Source organism: Meriones unguiculatus, chromosome 14, assembly GCF_030254825.1.
Source record: "Meriones unguiculatus strain TT.TT164.6M chromosome 14, Bangor_MerUng_6.1, whole genome shotgun sequence".
Classification (NCBI taxonomy): domain Eukaryota; kingdom Metazoa; phylum Chordata; class Mammalia; order Rodentia; family Muridae; genus Meriones; species Meriones unguiculatus.
The window spans coordinates 14,883,054-14,906,207 of NC_083361.1; the positions used below are offsets into that span (position 1 = coordinate 14,883,054).

General features: G+C 48.2%; 1 protein-coding gene across 7 annotated transcripts in view; it reads right to left on the reverse strand.

The window, feature by feature from the left end:
• The window catches only part of Katnip (katanin interacting protein), a 171,949-nt gene that overhangs the window by 27,193 nt on the left and 121,602 nt on the right, over nucleotides 1-23,154 (reverse strand). For all 7 annotated transcript variants that reach the window (XR_009585450.1, XM_060366866.1, XM_060366869.1 and 4 more), the window contains 2 exons: nucleotides 19,500-19,637; nucleotides 2,853-3,729 (listed from right to left, as the gene is read on the reverse strand). Coding sequence is in view for 6 of the 7 variants with exons in the window: in XM_060366866.1 (XP_060222849.1) it covers nucleotides 2,853-3,729; nucleotides 19,500-19,637 (1,015 nt within the window). In the remaining variant the exon portion in view is untranslated. The remainder of the gene's footprint in view (nucleotides 1-2,852; nucleotides 3,730-19,499; nucleotides 19,638-23,154) is intronic.

The following is a 23,154-nucleotide window of genomic DNA, read 5'->3' on the forward strand; positions in this document are numbered from 1 at the left end:
CACATCCAGTATACAGATGGCATCACACAGTGATGACACTGTGGTGGACTCACCATGGTGATGGCAGGACTCTGAAGCCATTGTGAGCTTATTCACTCCTCTGGCATTTTGGTGGACTCCGCCAGATTGCTTCTTAGAGGGCCAGGCAGTGGGCTTGGCATTGGGTGAGGGACAGTAACAACACCATTTCTAAATAAACTTTCCTTGTTAGTAAAACCAGCTAACAAGCATTAAATCTCCAGAGCTCCATTTTTAATGTGTTATTGAGCCAAGCAGGGAAATGCCTGGCAAGAAATTAAAGTGAGAGTGGGGCCTCTGAACTTGGACAGTTGGACTGCTGCCTGTCACCAAGAACTTCCCGCAGCTCCACGTCTGATTTAGAGCCTGTCTGACCATTCAGCAAGCACTGGCAGTTATGCTAATAGGCACAGGAGTAGTGGCTCCAAGCATGGATGGTGGGACTGATCCACTGTGGCTCAAATTATATACTAGCCCCCACTGACTGTGGGAAAGAAAAGCCCAGGAAAGTTACTTAAATTTCACTTTTCAACTGTAATATGGGGCTGTCACGAGGGTTCAGGATCATTAAGATTGGACCAGACCTTGGCAAAGAACAAGCACACACAGGCCCAGGCCCTGCTTGTTATCACTGTCCTGTCTATGTTGTCTTCTTTAGTGTGTGTGTGTAATTGTGTGCACACATGGGTGAATGTATACGTAGATTTGCATGTCTGTGGAGGCTAGAGAACGACCCTGACCATTATCATGGGGATGTCCACTTCCATTGAGACAAGGTCTTTCTCTAGTCTGGATATCATTATTTGGCTCGACTGGCTGGCCAACGAGGGGTCCTCCTGTCTCTGCCTCCCCACAGATGGAATTAGGTGGGTTTTGGGCATTCAACTCAAGTCTTTAATTACTTTGCCAACTAATCCCCTACACTTTTAATTAACCAAATTAAAGACCCTCTTGAGAGAGGGTCTTTCTATATAGCAGAGGCCTGTCTAGAGCTGATGATACTCCTGCCTCTGCTCCCTGACTGTATAGGTTTGAGGCTTAGCCCCACATGCCCCTCTGGGGTTTCCTGATCTCCTCTTTATCCACTCTCAGGGTCTAGATGAGAGGTACATGGCAGCAAAGACCTGGAGGGCAGCCAGTGGTTGGGAAGGGAGCCCTCAAAGTCTGAGGGGGTTGCTCTACATCTGATGTGACACATGAGGAGCCGAGCAGACACACTGATGAGTCACTAAAGAGGACAAGCTGGATGGCTGTGGCCACACCAGCAAGACGCACAATCAGAGTTCAGGCGGCACAGGCTGGGCGGGGGGGGGGGGGGGAGGGGAGCAGGAGCATCGGCCATCTGCTGGGGCATGCTTCTCGGCCAGGTGCCTGCCAAACACAGCCCACAAATCTCATGTGAATACCGAGAATCCCTGAGGAAAGGGGTGCTTAGTGGAGGTTTCGTGGGAATAAGGTGAAAGGAGTTAAAACCGAGGCCAGTAGGTCTGTGTGCGAGGTGGGGGGGTGGTTGGTAGGAGACACAAACTGATGTTTCACTCATAACTTGCTGAACACTCCCCAGGAACCAGGGAAGCTTCGCTGCAGCATTAACTTGTCTTCACTGTCTTGTTTGTTCCTCAGAGATCAACAAGGGTATGTCAGTCCCATCTTACAGATGAAGGCACCAAGGCTCAGAGAGCAGAGTGCCTGCGAATAGCCAGATTCATTCAGAGTAATTATTAATTGATCGATTGGCTGATAAGGTACTTCACAACAGGGGGGCAAGTCTGAGTGTCCCTACCAGTGTCCCCACCCTGGTGCCCTCTTATGCAGATGGATACAGTATCCCCCAAATACCCTCCTTACTCAGGATAGACATACAGTGCCCTGAACCCTGATGCCCTCTTACTCAGGACCGGTATGGAAGATCCCCACCTTGAGCCCCTTTCACATTCAGGAAGTCCTTATAGATAACCCACTACAAAGACTATGACAGTCTCAACATGAACTCTGCCAACAGATGTGCCTTTTGTTTTATTTTTAATACTGGAGGTTGAGCCCAGGGCCTTGCATCACTGAGCTACAGTTCCAGCTTTCCTGCCTCTTTATTTTGAGACAAGGTATCACTAAGATGATCAGTCTAGCCTTGAACTCACTTTGCAGCCTAGGCAGGCCTTGGACTTGTAACTCTCCTGCCTCAGTTTCTGGAGTAGCTGGCATTACAGGCCATGTTACCTGGTGCTTTCTTTTTAACACACACACACACACACACTGGTTTCAAAATAATCATCAGTTGCTAACATTGTAAAGCAAGACTTCTCCGTATTCCAGTTTGTAATGACAAAAGAAAAAGCAGACAGGCACACTAGCCATGCATTCCTGGAGGCCAGCAAAAAGACTAGAATAGTGGCTGCCTCCTTCCAATGGCCTTGGGCCCTCTGGCCACCACCCTGTAATGTCCACTGTTTTTTCTATACCCAGGCAAGGGCCAGCTGTGTTCAGCATCACCCTAGAGTTGCCTTTTAACAGTACAGAGTCAGATAAGTTACTAGAGACTAAAGCCTTTATCAAACGTGGAGAATAAAGTCCAGGTTGAAAAAACATGTAGTGCAAGAAAAATGGGACAAGGGACAGACCCTAGTGCCAGTGACAAGCACGTCTAGGAGGGTAACAGGCAGAGTTCCTGGTTACCTCTCATTTGTACCACCTCTTTGGCTGAGACAGTGGATTTGTGACCCCCTATTTGAGAACAGCCCTCTTGTTTTATAGATTAAAAACAAAAAACAAAAAAACAAAAACAAGGTCCAGAGAAGCAAATGGTTTCACTCCAACAGGGGCTTCTCAAAGCTTACCTTTGCTGGCTGGCTGGTCATCACCATGGCTACCACTGGCATCCTTCTTCAGGGCCCTCCTCCCACTAGCAGGGCGATCCCTGTTAGGAGGCTGGCTAAAGATGTCTAAGTCATTGCCACAGGCTTTGGAGGATGCCCTCTGGGGTCTCTCATCAGTGATGACATTCCAGCTGCTAGTCCTCCCTTGCTCACGCCGAGGGCCTTTTTCCCTGGCCTCCACTTCTCCAGGAGCATCACCAATGATGTCATCAGATGGAAGCCTGCTCTTCTGTTCCAGATCCTTTTCAGGGCTGAGCCACAGGGGCTTGGGCTTCCTCCCTGTTTGCTTCTTGCCCATCCCTTCTGAAGAAGGCTGTAACCAGTGTGGGGTTTTCCCAGTGGGTTCAGAGATTTTCCTACCTCTGAGGTTTTCCAGCTGTTGGATCAAAGAGGGCTCTTCTTCTAGAGGAGGACATTTCCCAGGAGAGGAGGAAGAAGGGACACTGGGTCCATCACCCATCGAGGCAGGGGCTGCCAACAGTCTTACATCTTCCTGTAACTTGGATAAACTGTCCTTCAGGCAGTGAGTAGAATGTACCCTTTCACCAAGAAAATCTCCTTGTGAGGCAACTGTCATATCCACCAAGGCTTCAGCTGGCTGTGAGCAGCTGACTCCAAGCAACTCGTCCCCACTCATGCCAACCATCCTGAGGGCACCTTTGCTTTCTTTCCAGCCAGTGATCAAGGCCTTCTCTGGGTTCTCATTCTTCTCACTCTGAAGGTCAACAGGGATGGTACAATCAAAAGGGGCTTCACCTCCTCCTTTGTCTAACACGCCATCGAAGATGAGGCTTTTGTTGACATAGAGTTTCACATTCTTGGCACCAATGTCAAGATCCTGAATCACAAAATGGAACAAAAGAAAAACGTGTCACAGAATGATGTGTCAAATTGTAGAAGTGGAAGATGCCCCCAAACAGAACTGTGAAGTGCTTAATGTGAGATCTCTAGAGCTGAGCCAGCAGATGTGAAATGGACTCCCTCTCCTCTCTCTGCAAAGCCATACATACTCTGTGAATCAAAGAACGTTCTCAAAGAGGCAGCCTCAGCGCTGTCTAGGCTTTCATCGCCTCCTGTCAGGATACTGGTAATGGCCCACTAATTGGTCTCGCTGCCTCCTGGTCTCTTGCTGCTTCCACCTGATTTACATTGCCACCAGAGCTTATCTCCTACAGGAGCAAAGATGCCCCATCACTCCCTTGTAAAACCTTTCACAGCTTTTTGCTGCCTATAGTAGCATTCTTTAAAGACTGGCTCCAGCTGGGGATAGTGGTGAATACCAGTGGTGAATCTTAACAATTTCCAGACCTCAGGACAGAGGAAGTTTCAGGCTAGCATGAGCTACAAAGTGAGATTCTGTCTCAAAAGAACAAAACAAAACAAACCCAAAAAACTAAAATGTATGTATTTTAAGTAAACTCAAATGAAGTGTGGTTCCCGGGGCTTCTGCATCAAGGAGACCTGTTGTGCATGTTAAATGCAGGCTCCTGGGACTCCGGGAGTGTCTCATATGGTGTATTTTGAAAGTAGAACCTAAAACAAGGACTTGGTGTAGACAGGGAGTGAGGAAAGTAAGCAGGGTAGGAGGGTGCTCCTGAAAGTGTCAGAGCTGGGGGTAATCAGGGCTCCCTCCTGGAATCCATCGCGTGTACTTTGTCTCCCAAAGACAGAAGTTAGTCTGCTTGCCCACTGCTTGCTGAAGGTGGCCCCTGGGGCAACAGTGCCCTCACACATCACAAGCTGGGCATGTTCCCTCAGCAGAGAGCCCAGCAAGAAGCTCAGGGGCAGCAATGCCTTCATGTCAGGCACCTGCTCACTTCAGCTGCAGCTGCAGCTGCAGTTAAGGAAAGACCCAGGAGATATGGAGTAAGTACCAAGGCTGCAGGCTTGAAATGGCAGTTTCTAGGGAATCCAAGCCCTACTACCAAATTTTCTAGATGTTTCAATTGCACAAGGAGGTGGAAAATGCAGGCCAGTATGACATATAGTGACCTTCACAGGAAGGTCCCTGTCCCCTCAGTTCCCAAGCACAAAGCCTTGTGTCATGCATGAATCTGATGCTTATCTATTCACGTTTAAAGTAAGGCCACCCCTCCTCCAGTTACTGGCTACTTCCCTCCTCTCTGTGCTAGAACTCTTCCCAGGCTTTATCAAGGGATAAAATGCATACGTTACACAGTAAACACCTCTTTAAGCTACTTGGTAAGTCTTAACACGTACATCTCCCTGGAACAATCTCCACACTTAGGATAACAAACACGCCCATCACCCCCAAGTTTCTCTTCCAACTTTGAAATCCCTCTCCCTTCCTGCTTCCCCAGACAACCACCCACCTGGAGCCATCACTCCAGGCTTTTACATTTGTGTGTGTGTGTGTGTGTGTGTGTGTGTGTGTGTGTGGTGTGTGTGTACATGTGTTGTCAGAAGACAACTTGGGGAAAACAGTTCCTTCCTTCCACTATGTGTATCTTAGGGAGGAAACTCAGGTCATCAGGCTTGGCAGCAAGTGATTTCATCTACTGAGCCACCTCAATAGGCCCCTTTTTATAAAGCGACACTCACATTTTCTAGAATTTTGACATACAGTTTGCAATGTGCACCCCTTTCTATCTGGCTTCTTTCACTCCTTTCACATAATTACTCTGAGACGCATCCAGAGAGTGAGAGTCCACAGTTTTCTTCTTTTTGATCGCTGAGTATTCTCTTCTACAGAGGTGCCCCCCAAATTGCTGTCACCCCTACAGTGAAACAGTCACTGTTATCCTTGCCCCTCTTTTCTTGCCTCTTGCCTCCCCTCCCATCAGGTTCCTGTCCATACTCAATAAAGAATCTACTGTGCCAAGGCACCCACAGCCAGGGCAATGGCTTACCCCTGCTGTCTGGGTGATCACAGCAAAGCTCAGCTTTGACAGTGGGTTACGGGGTTTGGCCTAAGGCCAAAGCAAGGGGGATCTCTTGCTCCCCTGCCATGCCTGGCTCAGCAGGATGAATAGACAGTTGTTCCTTCTCCTAAATGATCTTGTTGGCTGGGCTTCCAGTGATGATATGCCTGTGCCTCTATTATTTGGCTTCTGCCTAGCTGGCTACTCCCCTGCCCGGCCTCCTTGGCTTGTCTATACTCCAGCAACCCCTACCAGTTCATCTGGACCTCAGTGCCTAGGCTAGTTCTCTGAATGTCTTGTACTCACAATGGCCCAAGGCTCTGGATGCCTCCCTGGCTCAAGGATGCCCATTCCCTGACTCTCCACTGGCCCCTATGGGATGGCTGACCCCTTCTCTCCTCTTAGGAATTTCAACCTTTATGTGCCTCAGAGCCATCAGATACTTAAAAACAAACAATCAAACAAACATAGGCATGTAGCCCAGGCTAGCCCTGAACTTGGGTTCTGCCTGCCTCTGGCTTTTAGGTGCTGGAGTTACAGCTCCTAACAGAGTTCTACATCATTTTCCTTAAGCCAAATGTCTCCCTCTTCAACACAGTTCTGCTACTCAGCTTCCCAAATCCTGGGCACCCCTCTGGCATCCTTGTCCCTGCTTCCTCCTGGACCCCCACGTCCAAACTGTCAGGAGTTCTTTGTCTCTTTCCTCTCCAATCTGACTTAATTTTTCCACAGACACTGCTGCCCAGTACAGGCCACCGTCACCTCTCCAGACACACTAGAATCAACTAATTGCTGTCTCTCCTCCTACTCTGCACTGTCACCCTGCACACACACTTCATTTCCCACACAGCAACCAGGCTCGCTTAAAAACAACTTGAGCCAGAGCTCAGGAGCCTCCCGCCTAAAGCACCTGGTGACTCCATGCTGTCAGCCCAGCCACCCATCATAGTCTCAGATCCAAGTCTGCCTGTCTCCATACACTGTTCCCTGAGGCCACAACCCATCTTCTTGCCTTCAGAGACTTCTCAACACTAGACATTAAAAAACACCCCGCTTATTCCCCTCTATACTGATTCTCTGGAGTTTTCTCAGTGTCTGAAATGGTCTCTCTCATCAGCATTTCTGTCGGGTTAGGGGTAGGTTTTTGTTTTGTTTTGTTTGATAATAGCCCTGGATGTCCTGGAACTTAAGACCCCTACATAAGACCAGGCTAGCCTCACACTTACAGAGATCTGTCTGCCTCGCCTCCCTAGTGAAATTAAAGGTGTGTACCACCAGAGATGACTAAGGGGCCCTTTTCATCTCAGTGCCTCAGACTTGAGACCTCACATTACAAGTACTGGGATTGCAGGCCTACACTCCCTACCTGGCTTGACTGCTAATTTGTCTCTCCTAACCAAGAGAAGCTGCAAATCGGCAGAGGTATTCCACGATTGCCGGAGGATACAGCACATGGAAGGATCTCAGCCCTCAGGAGGGAACTGACATGTGACTAGTCTGAACATTCTCCTGAGACCAAATAGCAAAGCACTTGGTGTGACTCTAACCAAGCAAGTCAAAGACTTGTATGAAAAAAACTTCCAGTTTCTGAAGAAAGAAATAGAAGAAGATATCAGAAGATGGAAAGATCTCCCATGCTCATGGCTTAGCAGGATTAACATAGAGAAAACGGCCATTTTACCAAAAGCAATCTACAGATTCAATGCAATTCTCATCAAAACACCAACACAACTCTTTACAGATCTTGAAAGAAAAATTCTCAACTTCATATGGAATAATAACAAACCTAGAATTGCTAAAACAATCCTCTACAATAAAAGATCTTCTGGCGGTATCTCCATCCCTGATCTCAAGCTGTACTATAAAGCAACAGTAATAAAAACTGCATGGTACTGGCATAGAAACAGAATGGTGGATCCATGGAATCGAATAGAAGACCCAGAAATAAACCCACACACTTATGGACACATGATTTTTAACAAAGATGCCAAAACCATACAATGGAAAAAAAGATAGCATCTTCAACAAATGGTGCTGGTCTAACTGGATATCTACATATAGGGAAATGCAAATAGATCCATACTTATCACTTGCACAAAACTAAAGTCCAAGTGGATCAAAGACCTCAACGTAAAGCCAGACACACTAAATTGTTTAAAAGAAAAAGTGGGGAAGAGCCTAGAACTCACTGGCACAGGAGACAACTTCCTGAACAGAACACCAACAGCACAGGCTTTAAGATCAACAATAAATAAATGGGACATCATGAAACTGAAAAGTTTCTATAAAGCAAAGAACACTGCTATCAGAACTACAGATTGGGAAAGGATGGTCACCAACCCTATATCTGACAGAGAGCTAATAACCAGAATATATAAAGAACTCAAGAAGTTAAAGAGCAACAAATCAAGTAATCCAATTAAAAAATGGGGTACACAGCTAAACAGAGAATTCTCAATGGAGGAATACCAAATGGCAGAGAAACACTTAAAGAAATGCTCAACATCCTTAGCTATCAGTGAATGCAAATCAAAATGACCCTGAGATTTCACCTTACACCCATCAGAATGGTTAAGATCAAAAACTCAAGTGACAACACTTGCTGGAAAGGATGTGGAGAAAGGGGAACCCTCCTCCATTGCTGGTGGGAATGTAAACTTGTACAACCACTTTGGAAATCAATCTGGTGGGTTCTCAGACAATTAGGAATAGTGCTTCCTGAAGATCCAGCTATATTACTACTTGGCATATATCCAAAATATGCTCAAGTACACAACAAGGACATTTGCTCAACCATGTTCATAGCAGCTTTATTCGTAATAGCCAGAATCTGGAAACAACCCAGATGACCCTCAATTGAGGAATGGACACAGACATTGTGGTACATTCACACAATGGAATACTACTCAGCAATTAAAAACAAGGAAATCATGAAATTTGCAGGCAAATGGTGGGGCCTAGAAAAGATTATCCTGAGTGAGGTATCCCAGAAGCAGAAAGACATACGTGGTATATACTCACTTATAAGTGGGTATTAGACATATAACATAGGATAATCATACTAAAATCTGTACACCTAAAGAAGCTAAGCAAGGAGGACCCTGGGTAAGATGCTCAATCTTCATTCAGAAAGGCAAATGGGATAGACATCGGAAGAAGGTGAAAACAGGGAACAAGACAGGAGCCTACACAGAGGACCTCTGAAAGACTCTATCCAGAGGGTATTAAAGCAGATGCTGAGACTCATAGCCAAACTTTGGGGAGAGTGAAGGGAATCTTACAAAAGAAGGGGGAGATAGAATGACCTGGAAGGGTCTGGAGCTCCACAAGGAGAACAACAGAACCAAAAAATCTGGGCCAAGAGGTCTTTTCTGAGACTGATAACTCCAACCAAGGACCATTCATGGAGATAACCTAGAACCCCTGCACAGATGTAGGCCGTAGCAGCTCAGTCTCCAAATTGGCTCCCTAGTAAGGGGAACAGGGGCTGTCTCTGACATGAATTCAGTGGATGGCAACCCCTGAGGGGAGGGCAGCCTTACCAGGCCACAGAGGAAGACTATAAAAGACAGTCCTGATGAGATCTGATAGGCTAGTGTCAGATGGAAAGAGAAGAGGTTCTGCCCTGTCTGGACTAGGGAAGGGGCATAGGAGGAGATGAGGGAGGGAAGGAATGAGAGAAGGTGGGATTGGGAGGGGACAAGGGTAGGGACAACAGCAGGGATACAAAGTGAATAAATTGTAATAAATAAAATTATATTAAAAAAAAAGAAAAAAAAAGATGGCAGCCTGTGGCTGTTCCCCCACCCCAGGCCACCCCTGCCTTCTGATCTGTGTTTGGCAAGTGTGGGCTCTGAGGGCCGGAGGTTATCCTATCCACCTACCCTCATTCCCCATGCCTTAGCCTCCTCCTTCAAGCTAAATCTGCACCCTCTAACTAAATTCCTAGATCACCACAGACAGGTTTGCAGAGCAATTCAGAAGGAGAGCCATCAAACCCAAATCCCACCACAGGAACTCGGCTTCAATCATCCAATTGCAGGATGGCAGGCTACTATTTGCTGGCTGTCAGAAAAGTCGATGTTCAAAGCGCGCTTTTACATGTTTATATGGATGTGCGCTCTGTTTAGTGGAGGCACAGAGCAAGCATGTGCTGTGAATTAATCAGGACACAGCTCGTGGAGGAGGACAGCCTGGGCAGCTTTCAATGAGCAGTTCTGAAAATTACCACCATGGAAACATCTGGTGAGACAGACACACTCACTTAAAGAGGTGGCAGGGTAGAGATGGGCTGCCTATCTAGACAGTGCTGGATGGGCTGCCTAGCTTTCCCAATGTGTTGTCTGGCACCCAAAATATGTCTGCTTCCCTTACGCGAACAGTCGAGAGCTCCAGCTGACCACATATGCCCACTGCTCAGCATTACCTTGAGAACTGTGACTGTGGCAGAGGAAGGCCGATAAGGATGCTAAGAAAAGAGTGAGCTCTTGGGGGAGGGTGTTCATGAGCTCTTGTGGCTGTCGGGAAGGGGGAGGGGCCTGCCTGGCCTGCAGCTTGCAATCTCAGACATGTCCAGCACACAGTACTGTGCGTATGGGCAGATTTGAGATTTGGTGCAGGATATCCAGGGAGGGAACAGAAACAGAAGTCTGCACTGTCCTACAGACCTGGATACCCCCCCCCCCAAAAAAAAAAGGCCATTAGAATTCCCCCTCCTCCCATGTACCTAGCCAGAGTTTAGTACTGGCTGTGGCTGGCCCAGCCTGAATTACCTGTGTGGGTGGAACTCTGAGCCCCCAGTCCTCTAATTAAGTCCCTACATACCATCTCCTGCTCTCTAGAGGTAATGGACCTGGGTGCCTTGCAGTGTGTGTGTGTGCGCACACTTCCTTCAGACTTTGTTCTACCTGCAGCCACCTCTTAGCATCTGTGGGGGATTTACTGCAGGGTCCCTGTGGATACCGCACCATCTCTTGCTCCGTGTATAAAACATCACAAATTTGCATGTAACCTACGTACACCCTCCCACTTCTTGCAAACCATCTCTAGGTGACTTATAGAGCCTAATACAATGTAAATGCTATGGAAATTGTTATGCTACATTGTTTAGGGAAGAATAAGATAAAAAGATATGTTTGGTAGAGTATTTTTTTTCCCCTTGAATATTTTTTATGCTGCTGGTTGAATTCTGGAATGGGAATCTACCGGTAGGCAGGGTCGTTGTTATGTAGATGACCATGTAAACAGCATTAGATCTCAGGGGCTGCACAGGGAAGATGTTTGGGGTCCACACACACACACCACAGAGCCTTGGGGCTGGAAGCTTCCAGGTGGGCACCCCTCAGCAAAGCTCTACAAGAAGAATGCCTTTATGGATCTGGGGAAGTCTCTAATGTAAGACCCAGCCTCCGCAGCATGTCTAGTTACCTGTGCTTCAACTGAGGCTCCTCCTTCTTGACTCCAGAATCCAGTATGCTCAGAAAGCCCATCCTTCTGACTGCCTCATGTAAGAGCATTTGTGAGTGTGCATGTGTGTGCAAGTGCTTGCGTACACTCTCCTGCTTCCCTTGTTTGGTTAATGAGAGCGGTGGTGGTACTGTGTCAATGCTACCTCAAGTAACACTCTGAAGCCTCCTGGCTGCCACATGGTCCCTTTCCCAGCTCCCATTTTCCCTTTATGCTCCTTCTTTCCAGTTCTTAAGAACCACACACGTTGAGATGATGATTCATTGATAATTCATGTTTAACACATTATAAGTATCATTCCAGCCTAGGTAACTGAATTAGCTTGCCAAGGCCACTTTCCTCCCTAGTGTGGAATGGATAACTGCCATGCCGCTTCCAATGAACACATCTTCTACTTAGCAAAGGTGAGTGAGTGGTTATGTGGCTTCCCTGAAGTGGAGCTGAGGGAGGCAAGGCTCTAAAGTCACTGCCCCCAGAGGTGCCTAGGCAGCTTCAGCACAGCCAGCCCGACCTGAAGAATAGTATCTGGACACAGCATTGACTGAGTCTCAACCTCAAACATCAGGGAAGGTCTAAGAAAGCAAACTGTACCTTGGGTGGTCATTCAGCCACAGTTAACTTCATTCATGCCCAGCCTGAGGGTATCCATACACCAGACCCTCTACACAGAGTATATGAGCCCATCTCCTCCCTATCTGCACCCAAAAAAGGTTCTAGAGCAGGAAGAACTAGAGGCTCTGGGACACTTTGAGGGCCTTGGAGACCACGGAAAGCAAGCTGCTGTGTCCAGAGTGGCCTGTCAGGTCCCAGGATGGGTTCAGCACAGCCTCCTCCAGGAAGGTCCTAGCCCTTCTGACACTGTCTCCTTTTGATGCCAGCTCTTGAGGGCTTTGCTCTGGACTCTCAGACTTGCTACCCGGCTTCCTACCCCTCTGTTAACCATCTGTGTATCCCTGTGCCCACCAGGATGTGAGGCCTCTGTCCTGAGGCCTATATCTGCTCTATCCTTTAAGATCCTGTGCATGAGGTACCATGGTTATTGCCATAAGGGAGGGGAACTGATTGGTCCTTTCACATGTCCCATGGGAAGCATAGCTAGAGCAATACATCCTTTGTGATGTGGACTTTCCTCAAGATAAAAGGAGGCAGTGGGGTAGCAGATGGGAGGGGAGGTTGCTGACTGAAAAGGAGGCAAGCTTGGAATAATAACTGGTAGGCTTGCAGCTGAGGTGACCATAAAGAGGCACAGGGACGCGGGCAGGGCAGGATGGGGGAGCCAGACATTAGAAGAGATACCAAGGTGCTATGGTTGGTGGGCAGGCAGGCCTGGTTCTGGGTAGGCTGAGCCGGGTGTAGAGCATTCAGGGAAAGAAGGGTAAGGAAGCAACTGGACAGGACTAAAGCCTGGATTGGCAAAGGCTCCAGGAAACTAATGAACAAATGTCATAGCATGAGCCTTGAACTCAGGAAGGACCTTTCATGAGTCCCCTTTCCATCACCTGTTGGAATGGCCCTTGGTTCCTCCTCTCTCCATCATCTCTTTATATGGACAGTGTAGGTCCAGCCCCATGGGCAGCCAGCAAGGCAGGTAGTCATCTCTGACCTTTCCTGAGAAGAGTGTCTTTCTGCAGGGACCACCCAAATCAAGAGGAAGCCTGATGTCACCAGAAGAAATTATGTGGGGCCTAAAGATAAAGCTATTAAGAGGACAAAAATGGTAAGTGGTAGAGGGGGATGGATTCCTGGTGACACTATGGGAACTCCTGGCTTCTGCTAGCCATGAAACCAGCTCCTAGACTAGTTGTTATCCTCCTTCCTCAGGCTGTGACCCTTGAAAACAGTTCCTCAGGTTGTGGTGATCACCCCCAACCACATGATTATTTCTGCTGCTATTTTATAACTGTGATTTTGTTACTGTTATGAACTGTAATATAAATATCTGATATGCAACCTTGAGGAGGTAGCAATCAAGTTGAGAACCACCGACCTAGACTCTTCTGTCATAGAAACCAAGGGGTTCTCTTCTGTGATTAGCCAAGTTTGGTGGTGGTGGTGTTTGTGAGACAGGATGGCTATGTAACCCAGGCAAGCCTTGAACTCTCAAGTCCCCTGCTTCAAAGTCCAAAGGACTAAGATTATAGGTATATGCCACTACACTCAGCTTTGAGCCACTTAATGTGGCTGACAAAACAGTCCCAGCTGACGTCATAGCCCTGCTGCTGAGACTCACTACCCACAGATTCAACCTGCCACACAGCTGTCCTGCCTAGCATACCCTGTCCTTTACTAAGAAGAGAATGGGGCCTCAGCTGCCATCCTGCGTTTGCACCTGTCCTGCTAGCAAAGCTTGGCTTGGGCCCAGTCTCTGAAGCCAACATCTCAGCCTTATGCTAATAATCAGTTCCCACCAAGTATCAATGCCACCAGATCACTTGCTTCAGCTGACTAAATGTTTTGCTGTGATCAGAATCAGAATTTTAAAATGTCTTAAAAAACATTTTGAGACAAATTAGAATGATGATTAGAACAAAATAACACTTACTGTCAGGACTCAGGCTGTTGGACACTGGGGTTATTAGAAAAAAACACAAACTTTGAGTGTGCAGGGCCACTGAGGTATTCATGAATGAAAAGACCCTCATGGCTAGGGCTCATGTTCAAATGCTCTGGGATAGCACAGGAGTGGCAGGGTGGGGATGCTCCTGTGTTGACACTCAAAGTCTCCACATTGGCACCATCTGAATCCCTTCCAGAAAAACAGCTGACAACACACCTGTTAAAACCACAGGAGCCAGGTACACTCAAGCATGGCTGCCTGTGTCTAAGCCATGCTGTCCCAAGCTAGGCAGGGCCTGGGGGCTATTGGTCCCCCTGCCCTCAGCATTCCCCAGACATGGTGGGCCTTTTAGGTCCTTTGGTCAGACTGTCTCCTATCAAGAACACTTCAGTGATTTTTAAGGCTGGTATCTGCATGGGGGTAGAAGCCCAGGACTCACCTGAGCATTCTACAAATGCTCAGTAAACAACATCTATGACATTAAGCCTGTCAATCTGAAGACTGGCATCATCAAGTAACAAGACTAAAGCTTTGCAGACTGCCCCTTGTGGGCAGATTCTAACAGAGGCTTTTGCTTTGATCACTCCTCTGTTCTCTTACCAAATAAGGCCTGACCATTCAGGGCCCCACAACCTGGCTTTGCCTCACTTTAGGGCCTCCTCTTAAACGTCTGTGTCCATCAGGCTCTGGCCACTCAGGTGGCTTCTGTCTTGGCATTTGCTAATTATGTTCCTGTTTTCAGGGCCTTTGCTCTTGCTATGCCCCTACCAGGAACATTCTTCCCATGGTGTCTCCTTTCCCTCACTCCGTACGTTAGTTTGACTGCACATGCCCTTCATAGGCTCATATGTTTGATGACTTGGTTCTCAGCTGGTGGAACTGTTTGGGAAGGATTAAGAGGTATGTCCTTGTTGGAGGAGGTGTGTCACTGGGACAGGCTTTGAGGTTTCAAAAGACTGGAGCCATTCCTGTTGTGTCTTTCTGCTTCTTGGTTGTGGCTCCAGATGTGAGCTCTCAGACATACCTGTTACTATGCCTTTGAACTGATATCATGGACTATAACCCTCTAAAACCACAAGCCCAATGAAACACTTCTTTTATAAGTCGTCACAGCCATGTTCTTTTGTCACTGCAATAGAACAGTAGCCAAGACACTTTCCTAGTCCAGTGTCTTCACAACACTTAGCACTGCCTGGAATCCCACACTCACTCGTATCCTTGTTTTACCTTCCCTTTCCTTTCTGAAGGTGCAGGGCTATGCACACAGACACAGGGCCATGTCTATTTGCTGCCTACAGTCTGAAAACTAGGGCCTGTGCAACGCATTGCACTGTCACTAACTTGCAAATGGCTATTTAAAATGGAATTTAAATTGACTTTGAAATGCAGTTTCTCAGGCCTGCTGGCCACATTTCACTCAATGTGATGTCTAGGCTGGAGGTGACTCTTTTGGTACTAAAGGTGAGGGTGGTGACTGTGTGCTTGTTGACAAGGACAACACAGATAACTCAAGATTGTTATAAATGAAAACAGATGGAGCACGGAGAGCCAGCGGAAGCTCATTTTTGCAGTATTTGCCTGTTTTCTGTTATAATACTGAATTAACTAAGGTTGTGTAATTTTATCAAGAAAGGGAGTTTATTTAACCCACAGTTCTGGAGGTTCAAGGGCAAGGTACTGGCATCAGCTCAGCTTTGGTGGAGGCTTCAAAACCAAGAGCATCACAGCAGGAGTGTGTTGGAGTGGGAGATCACATCGAGGACAGAAAGCCAAACTGCTCAGAGAGCCTTTTCTCTTTATACCAACCATCTCCCAAGAGCCAGCACAGAGCCCCAGGAGAACAAACAGAACCCCTTCCAAGGGCAGTGACTTGCTTTTCTCATAACTATGTCAAAATACCTGACAGAAACTACTTAAGGAAGAAAAAGGTAATTTTGCTCACAGGTTCAGAGGGCTTAGCTCACTACAGTGAGGAAAGTGTGGCAGAGCTCATTACAGCAGTCAGAGCAGGGTCTAGAGCTACAGGTGGGCTAATTTTCAAGGCTCTGCTCCGCCAGCCAGGTCCCTTTTCCTAAAGGGTCCACAACTTCCTAAAACCTACCCCCACACTGAGAAATGGGCATTAAACGACAAGTCTAGAGGTGACTTTCCAGATTCAAACCACCCCAGGAAGTGATGGCTTCCCATCAGATGGAGCCTACTTCCAAACCACAGCAGACAAGCAATCATCTACTTCAAAGTCTGCTGGTCCCCTCCCGGCCACAACTGTCACTTTGCTAAGGACTGTCATAGTGCCCAACTAGCCCAGTCCCTTGTAGCTTCCAGCTGGGTAAATCTTCCATATGTGTCAAACATAAAAGATGCAGCAGACTTGTTTATGTTATCCTAGCCCCCTCCTGCCTTAAGCAGACACGGCCAATCAATCCCAGTGAACCCTGATGAACCAGAGGGAAGGCTCTCAGGACAGCACCCCAGGCACCCACTTCTAAGCAGCTGACCAAGACATCCAGGCTATCTACAGTCCGAGCTCTTACTACTCCTGACTTAGGTCTTAATCACCAAGACAGGGAGTACTGTCACCAACTATGAGATGGTTGGATGTCAGATAAGATACTTCCCATATTCAGCTATTCATTCTCACACATATGTGCCTCTCACAGGCCTGACTCTCAGAGTGGTGAGCAAATGACAGCTGTCACAGCAGACAGCTGTGCTATATGCCGTGAAGCGTGACCTTCTGTTCTTCCCTTACAAAGTCCCTCGATTAGGGCAGTTCACAAACACAATACCACCTAATGAGGGGGAAAGGAGCCTGTAAATGTTAACCCAAGGATGTAATGGGCAGCACATTCTAATCAAAAGAAACCCCCTTTCTCTCGAAGTCTCCTCCATTCCAAGCAAGCCTTGCTCCTCCACTTAACTTTCCTTCCTCAGACTCCCATACACAAAACATTGCATTAACAAGCCATGTCTGCAGGCCAAGCTATATTCCCTATAAACTCCCATTTTATCTCCTCCAAAACACACAGCAGTAGCGTTCTCTGGAGAATATGAAATCGACCAAACCACAGCTGCATTTGTTTGCGTGCTTTTCTGCCCCCTGGTAAATTCTGGCAACAGATGGTTGCGTGTTGTGTCAGCAGCATTTGGCAAAGCTGTTCCATGCTCCGCCCTGGCTGTCAGAACCCTATTTCCCCACCCACAGGAAGCCTCCAACACTCCCCTGACTCAGGTCCTTTTTGTATTCTGCATGTCCCAGGAAGGCTAAGCACAGATAAATAAGCCTGTCTTGGCTGAGGCACACAGCTTCTCAGTGTGGTGGTCCATGCATAAAACATGCCAAGGCTCATGTTTGGTGACCACATTGAGCCACGGGGCATGGGCTTGGGCAGGTTGCAGCATCTCGCTTCTCCTTCTAGAACAAGATGTGGGGAACACTTGCAGGGAAGCACCAACAAATCTGGGATCCTGAGCAGCAGGAGTGGGGGGCTCTGTGCATTTAAAAGATGGACAGGGAGGAAGGGAGTTCACAGGTCACAGGTCCTTGAGACCTTTCTCACATAGTCCAGATTCTTGTTTTTCTCACAGTTATACTTTAGAAATGTATTGAGAAAGAAAGCCCTCAAAAGGCAGAAAGCAAAGGGGGTCTTCTGTTGCTGGTCTGAGCAGTACGGGGCATGAATAGAACCTTAGGGGTGGTATCCACCTCACGGGCCTCTATGCCTGAGGCGCCCAGCGTTTTGTGGTGCTGAGGACATGTGCTAGCAGTGGATGGGGGCTGGTTGTGAGAACAATTAGAGGGGAGAAGAGCAGGGGTAGAGGGTGGGAAGAAAGGAGGAGGGCAGAGGAGAGGAGATGGTGTTCAGGTTTCTCCTGGAGAACCACCAGCTTTGCTTCAACTCTCTTATCTCTTGTCCTCTCACTTGGGTATAAGAAAGGGCAACATAGCTGCTTATGGGCTAAAAAAAGGGCAAACTCACTCATTCACTCATTCATTCATTCATTCATTCATTCATTCATCCGCTCATTCATTATCACCTGCTCATCTCCTTGGCATAAATGAGTGGTAGAGACTTGTGGCCCTTCTGTCTCGGAGGCCCCAACCTATCAAGGAGGACAGGGAAAGCTCACAAGGTAAAGAATGGGTTCAAGGGCTGGAGCAGATCCCCGGAGAAAGCATCCCCTGGGTTTTTGAGGACAAGCATCTGGAGTGAGTGAGATGGGGAGGTGGGCAGGGACAAGGCTGTATTCACTGTAGCTAGCACTGCCCCTTGCTCAGGCTTGAGCAAGGGAGCAGAGACTGGTGCAGGAGCATTAGGAGGCTCTGATGTCACACCAGTAGCTTGACCTTGATTCTCTGGGTCAAAAGGAGTCTCTAGGGTTTGAAGCAGAGAAGAGTATGACAGGCTCTCCCTAGTGGTAGGACACTGGAGACAGATTGGAAAGCTAAGGCAAAAGGATTAAGAGGATTTGGCTACAGTGTAAATTCTAGGCCATCCTGGACTACATAAAAAGCCCTGTCTCAATAAGTAAACAAACAAATGGAGGAACAAACAAAACCAAACCATCCCATACAAGTTCCCAAAGTTGGGGGAACAGTTAGAAGTGCCAACAGCATGGCCTGGGTCTCCTCCACAGATGCATTCAGACTGAAGCTGTGTCTTCCCTCTCTGGCTACAGATCTACAGATGGCTGCAGAGGCCACCGTTTCCTCGTGTCTTTCGCTCAAGATGGACAAGGTGGTCAGCTCCTACTCATTACCTCTCCCGTGCTTTGGTCCCTCCTATCTTGCATGAGGCATAACCATTCCTGACCCTATGTCTGCACGGCAGAATGACAGTGTTCCTGCCCCTTCTTGCTCACTCTGAGTCTATGAGGGTCCCCTGGCACCTAGTACCTAGTACCTAGTACCAGCTTCTCCTTGCTCAGGGCTTCAACACACTGCATGATTTGTCTACATCTTGTCTGTCAGCATCTCAGCAAGGTAGCCTCCAGGGCAGTCTGTGTCTTTCCTATCTGCCTCCTCAGAACATATGAAGAGGCTGACAGCCCCTGGTGTGCCTATGTGGGTGAAGAGCTAAAGCAAATCAACTCATGAAGAACAGGCTGGAGAAGGAGAAATGAGGGCAGGAGGACAGTGTAGGGTATAGAGTGAAGAAAAACTTGAACCAGACGACCCTGCAGCCAAGGTGAAAGCTAGCCATGCAGAATGGGCTCCATGCCCCTGGGGCCTGGGGCACCTGAGCCTGGTCTGACACACAGAATCCCCATCTCACCTACCAAATTACCAATAAGAATCTACTTTCTGCCATGCATTGTGGTGCACACCTTTAGTCCAGTACTCAGGAGGCAGAGGTAGGTAGATCTCTGTGAGTTTGAGGCCAGCCTGGTCTATAGAGAGAGTTTTAGGACAGCCAGGGCTACACAGAAAAACCCTGTCTCAAAAACAAAGTCTGCTTTCCAGCAGGTTCTCCAAATTCTGTCACTGCTAAATGAATGGGCCTGGAGTTTGAGTACATAGTCTCCTCTTCTCAGACTGATATGAGACAGCATCACAGCACCTCCTAAACCTTAGGAGCTGCAAGCTCTGCTCCCGGGGGCTCTCAGGGAGGCTCTTTTAGGATCCAGGAACCCAGCTGTGGGCAAACTGCTAGGTGTGTGCACCACTAGGTGAGCTGTGAGGAGGCAGAGCCTGCTACTTACCCCATCTGCTGTCCAGTAATTCCGAACCTCGATCTTGGCCAGACTGAAGTCACGAAGCTGTTGCATGTTGTGGATAATAAAATAGAGCTGAAGTGGTGGGTGGAAAGAGCAGGTCCACACAGGGGGGTCCTTCTTGCTCTGAAATGCCAAGAGGTGGGAACTGTTTAGGGACATTTCTGCCTGTCTCCAGGGCAAAAGGCCAGTGACTCTGGCTAATTAAAACCAGCAGACATCCAAGGGCTGGGCAGGAGCCCCTTATCTCCATAGTAAGTGCTGTCCTCTCTGCTCACCCCTTTCCAGATGCGCTTCATAGCGCCAACAACCCTGTCCCTGCAAGAAGCTGCCAGCCAGATGGAACTCAAAATGCAGTGGGCTTTATTTTAATCAGCTTAATGGGCTTTGAGGAGGGCACTGGGTGAGGGAAGGAATGCCAGGAGGGCGTAGAGGTAGGCCTCTGCTGGCGCTGTTTGATTAACCTGGCAAAAGTAGAGCCTCTGATTTTCTTTTGTCAAACCCTCTGGAATTTTTCAAATTTGAGAACAGAGGAGAAAAAGCAATGTCTGAGCCATATCCTGGAACAGGGCCATGGCATGGAGCCGGCTGCTCCCTTCAGGGTTTCCAAGCGCAGGGGCCTTCTGTATGCATGTCTTGTGTAAGGCAGGAGGCAGGCAGGGTGTTGCCAAGGCTGCCCTTGAGGATGCAGGGCACCAGAGCTTTGGTAACAGATGGATAAAGCCAAATCAGGGGACTTTCTGCTCCAGTCACCTCCTATGATATTTCTACATTCTATGGAACAAAGGCTGCAGCTGGGCTAGTGAGACAGCTTTGTGGGTAAAGCACTTGTTGCCTGAGTCTGATACCTGGGACCACAAGGTGGAAAGGGAGAACAAACTCTTAAGAATTATGCCTCTGACCTATACACAGAGAAGAAACATTTAAACCAGTGCTGGTCCCGAACACCCCTGGCAGCTGGCTGGGCATTGCCTGGAGGTGGACAGGCCTCTGCTTCCACCATGCTCCTCGCTGCACTTGACACCCTGGGAAATTCAACAAGGTGTCTCATGGTTTCTTACTCCTTTTCTCCTGTTACCCTGGACTCTCATCCAGGCAGCTCCAGTTCCCTGTAGTACTCGAAGTCAGTGTGGGCTGTCTCTGTGTCCTGTCTCAATAGTTCAGCCCTGCTCTGTACGGGGAACCTCAAGTCTCACTCCCAGCATTAGGTATGGCTTCTTAATCCCAGCATTAGGTATGGCTTCTTAGCCGGGAAGGACCTAGTGGCTAAGTGGCACAGGCTTCCTTGCACTCTCCTAAGGTTGCAGCCTTACAAAAGTAACTAAGTTGCATCTGGTTAAAAGGCATCTGTCTACTTCAGACGTTGGAAAGGAAAACTAAGAAGGACCAATTCATTGCCAGAACTGGAAAAAAAAAAATAGAACAGATTACCCCTTGGGACCTGGTTCCTGTATTCTCTTCTGACTCAGAATGCTTGATACTCAGGTCCCACACAGCCAGGCTTGGGGCTCAGTGTCACCTGAAGCTAGGCTCCCACTCTCGGTACCTTAGTCCCTACGAATTAATCACTGCTGCCTGTCCCATTCTCACATCCCTCCTAGGTACTGCCTGGTCCCACAGCCATCTTGGCTTTGGATTACTGGGGGGCATTTTACTCTAAACAGGCGTCACCTGGTATCTGAGAGCATTTTAAGGACTCTTGTCACCAAGAATATGCCTCTCACTGGGCAGCAGAGAGGAGGGCAGGTGACTCTGGTTTGAAGCTGGGTCTAGCTGCCAGGAGAACAGCTAGGGCTTGTCTCCTGGTGATGGTGCTCTCGGTAGGGAAGGGACAGCCTTGGCTAGGAATGTGGGCTCAAGGGATGCTGACTTACTCTGGAAGCACCGTGGCTGTGCTACAACTCTAGGTTCCTAGTAGCTGTCTGGGGACCTCCTCTCAAAATCCAGCCGGTAAGCTCACCCCTCTCTCTGTAACAGTCTGACACTGGCAGAAAGGGGATAGAAATCGAGTTCCCTTCTCATTTCTGTCCATGGAAGGAAGGGCAGGAGAACTAAGGGGACACAGTGTCATTGGAAACCCAAGTGCTTTAACCTGAGGATAACTCATGGGCTCATGAGTGGCCAGGCCTTCTGGCATTTCTTGTTCAGACAGAATCTATGTGAGGACCTGTTGGGAAGCCAGGGACCGATCATCGCATTCTGGACACACCCCAGTGGCAGGCCAGCAGGCAGAACATCTGTAGCACTTGCCCCGCATCAAAGATAGAAAGGAGAGAGCAGGTCAAGAATCACATCAGCTTCCTGGGGCTGCTACGGTGAGAGGCCCTCTGGAACTCTGGGGCAAGTGGACTGCTGGCCTCCTTGTGGATGGAAGACCAAGGTGCATCTTTGCCTCTGGTCTGCCTTAGGGTGCTCACAGCCCCCGTGGTGGAGTGAGGGTTTAGTCTCAGTGATTATTATAAGCACTTATGGGACAGAGCTTGTTGTGCTTCAACTTATATTCTTCTGGAAACAGACCCCGGGGCAAGAAGCCCTGGACAAGTGGCTTGTTTAAAAGACAGGGCTACAAGTGTAGGCAGAGAGGGAAGGCAGGCTGCTCATGAAGGGTATATGAGCAAGCTAGCCATTCCTGCAGGGACCTGGAGTGTAAGGCCACCATGGAAAGAGGCAGCAGTGTGGACATATCTCAGGATGATTCTAACCACAGGAAATGGGGCATTCACGCCCTGACCCTCATGCTAGCATGTGCTAGCATGGGCTTCAGTGCCCCACTCCAGCTTAGACCAGCTATATGGAGAAAGGAGAAGCCCAAAAGGAGAAGCTTCTCTATGTGATGACTAACTACAAAACCAAAGGTGTTTTTCTTTCCCAGCATTTATCAAACACAGATCCAAGCACTGGCAGAGAACTGCCAGCTGCATCAGAACTAATACCATGTTAATAAACTAGCAGCTTCCAAAGGAATAAGCTACCAATAACAAAATACCCAACCATTTGGAAGGATGTCAAGGGCACTCTGCTTGGGAACCGGCCAACCTCCAAATGCATCAGGCTGTATTGTGTTTACACGCCATACATGCCATTTGGATGGCTTTTCTGCTTCTTTTCTTTCCCTTTTCCCCATGCTGGGGACCAAATCTGGGACCTCACACATGCTAGGAAAGCTATCTGCTACTGAGCTGTACCACTACCCTTTACAGCATTCTTGAGATGACTAAGAATCTAGACATGAGAACAGACAAGTGGCTCCAGGTGCTAAGGATGGGCCTGGGGAATGCAGTAGTGCTGTATCTTCATACACGGATAATCCCATAAAGCCACACATGACAAAATGGCACACACACACACACACACACACACACACACACGAGGGCTGTCTATTAGTACAGTGACAGCCTCTGTTTTCTTTGGGGGGAAACTAAGCAATAGCACACGGCATCTCTATGTGTTCTTTTTCCTTTAATTGAGATATAACTCATTTATCACAAAATTCTCCATTTTCAAATATGCAATCCATGATTTCCCAGCATATGCACAGGCTACACAACTATCATCACCACCTTTGCCCAGCACATTTCACTTCCCACTAAAGGAGCCCTGCACTCATTAGTCATCCACTCCCATGCCCTGCTATTCCTGTGTC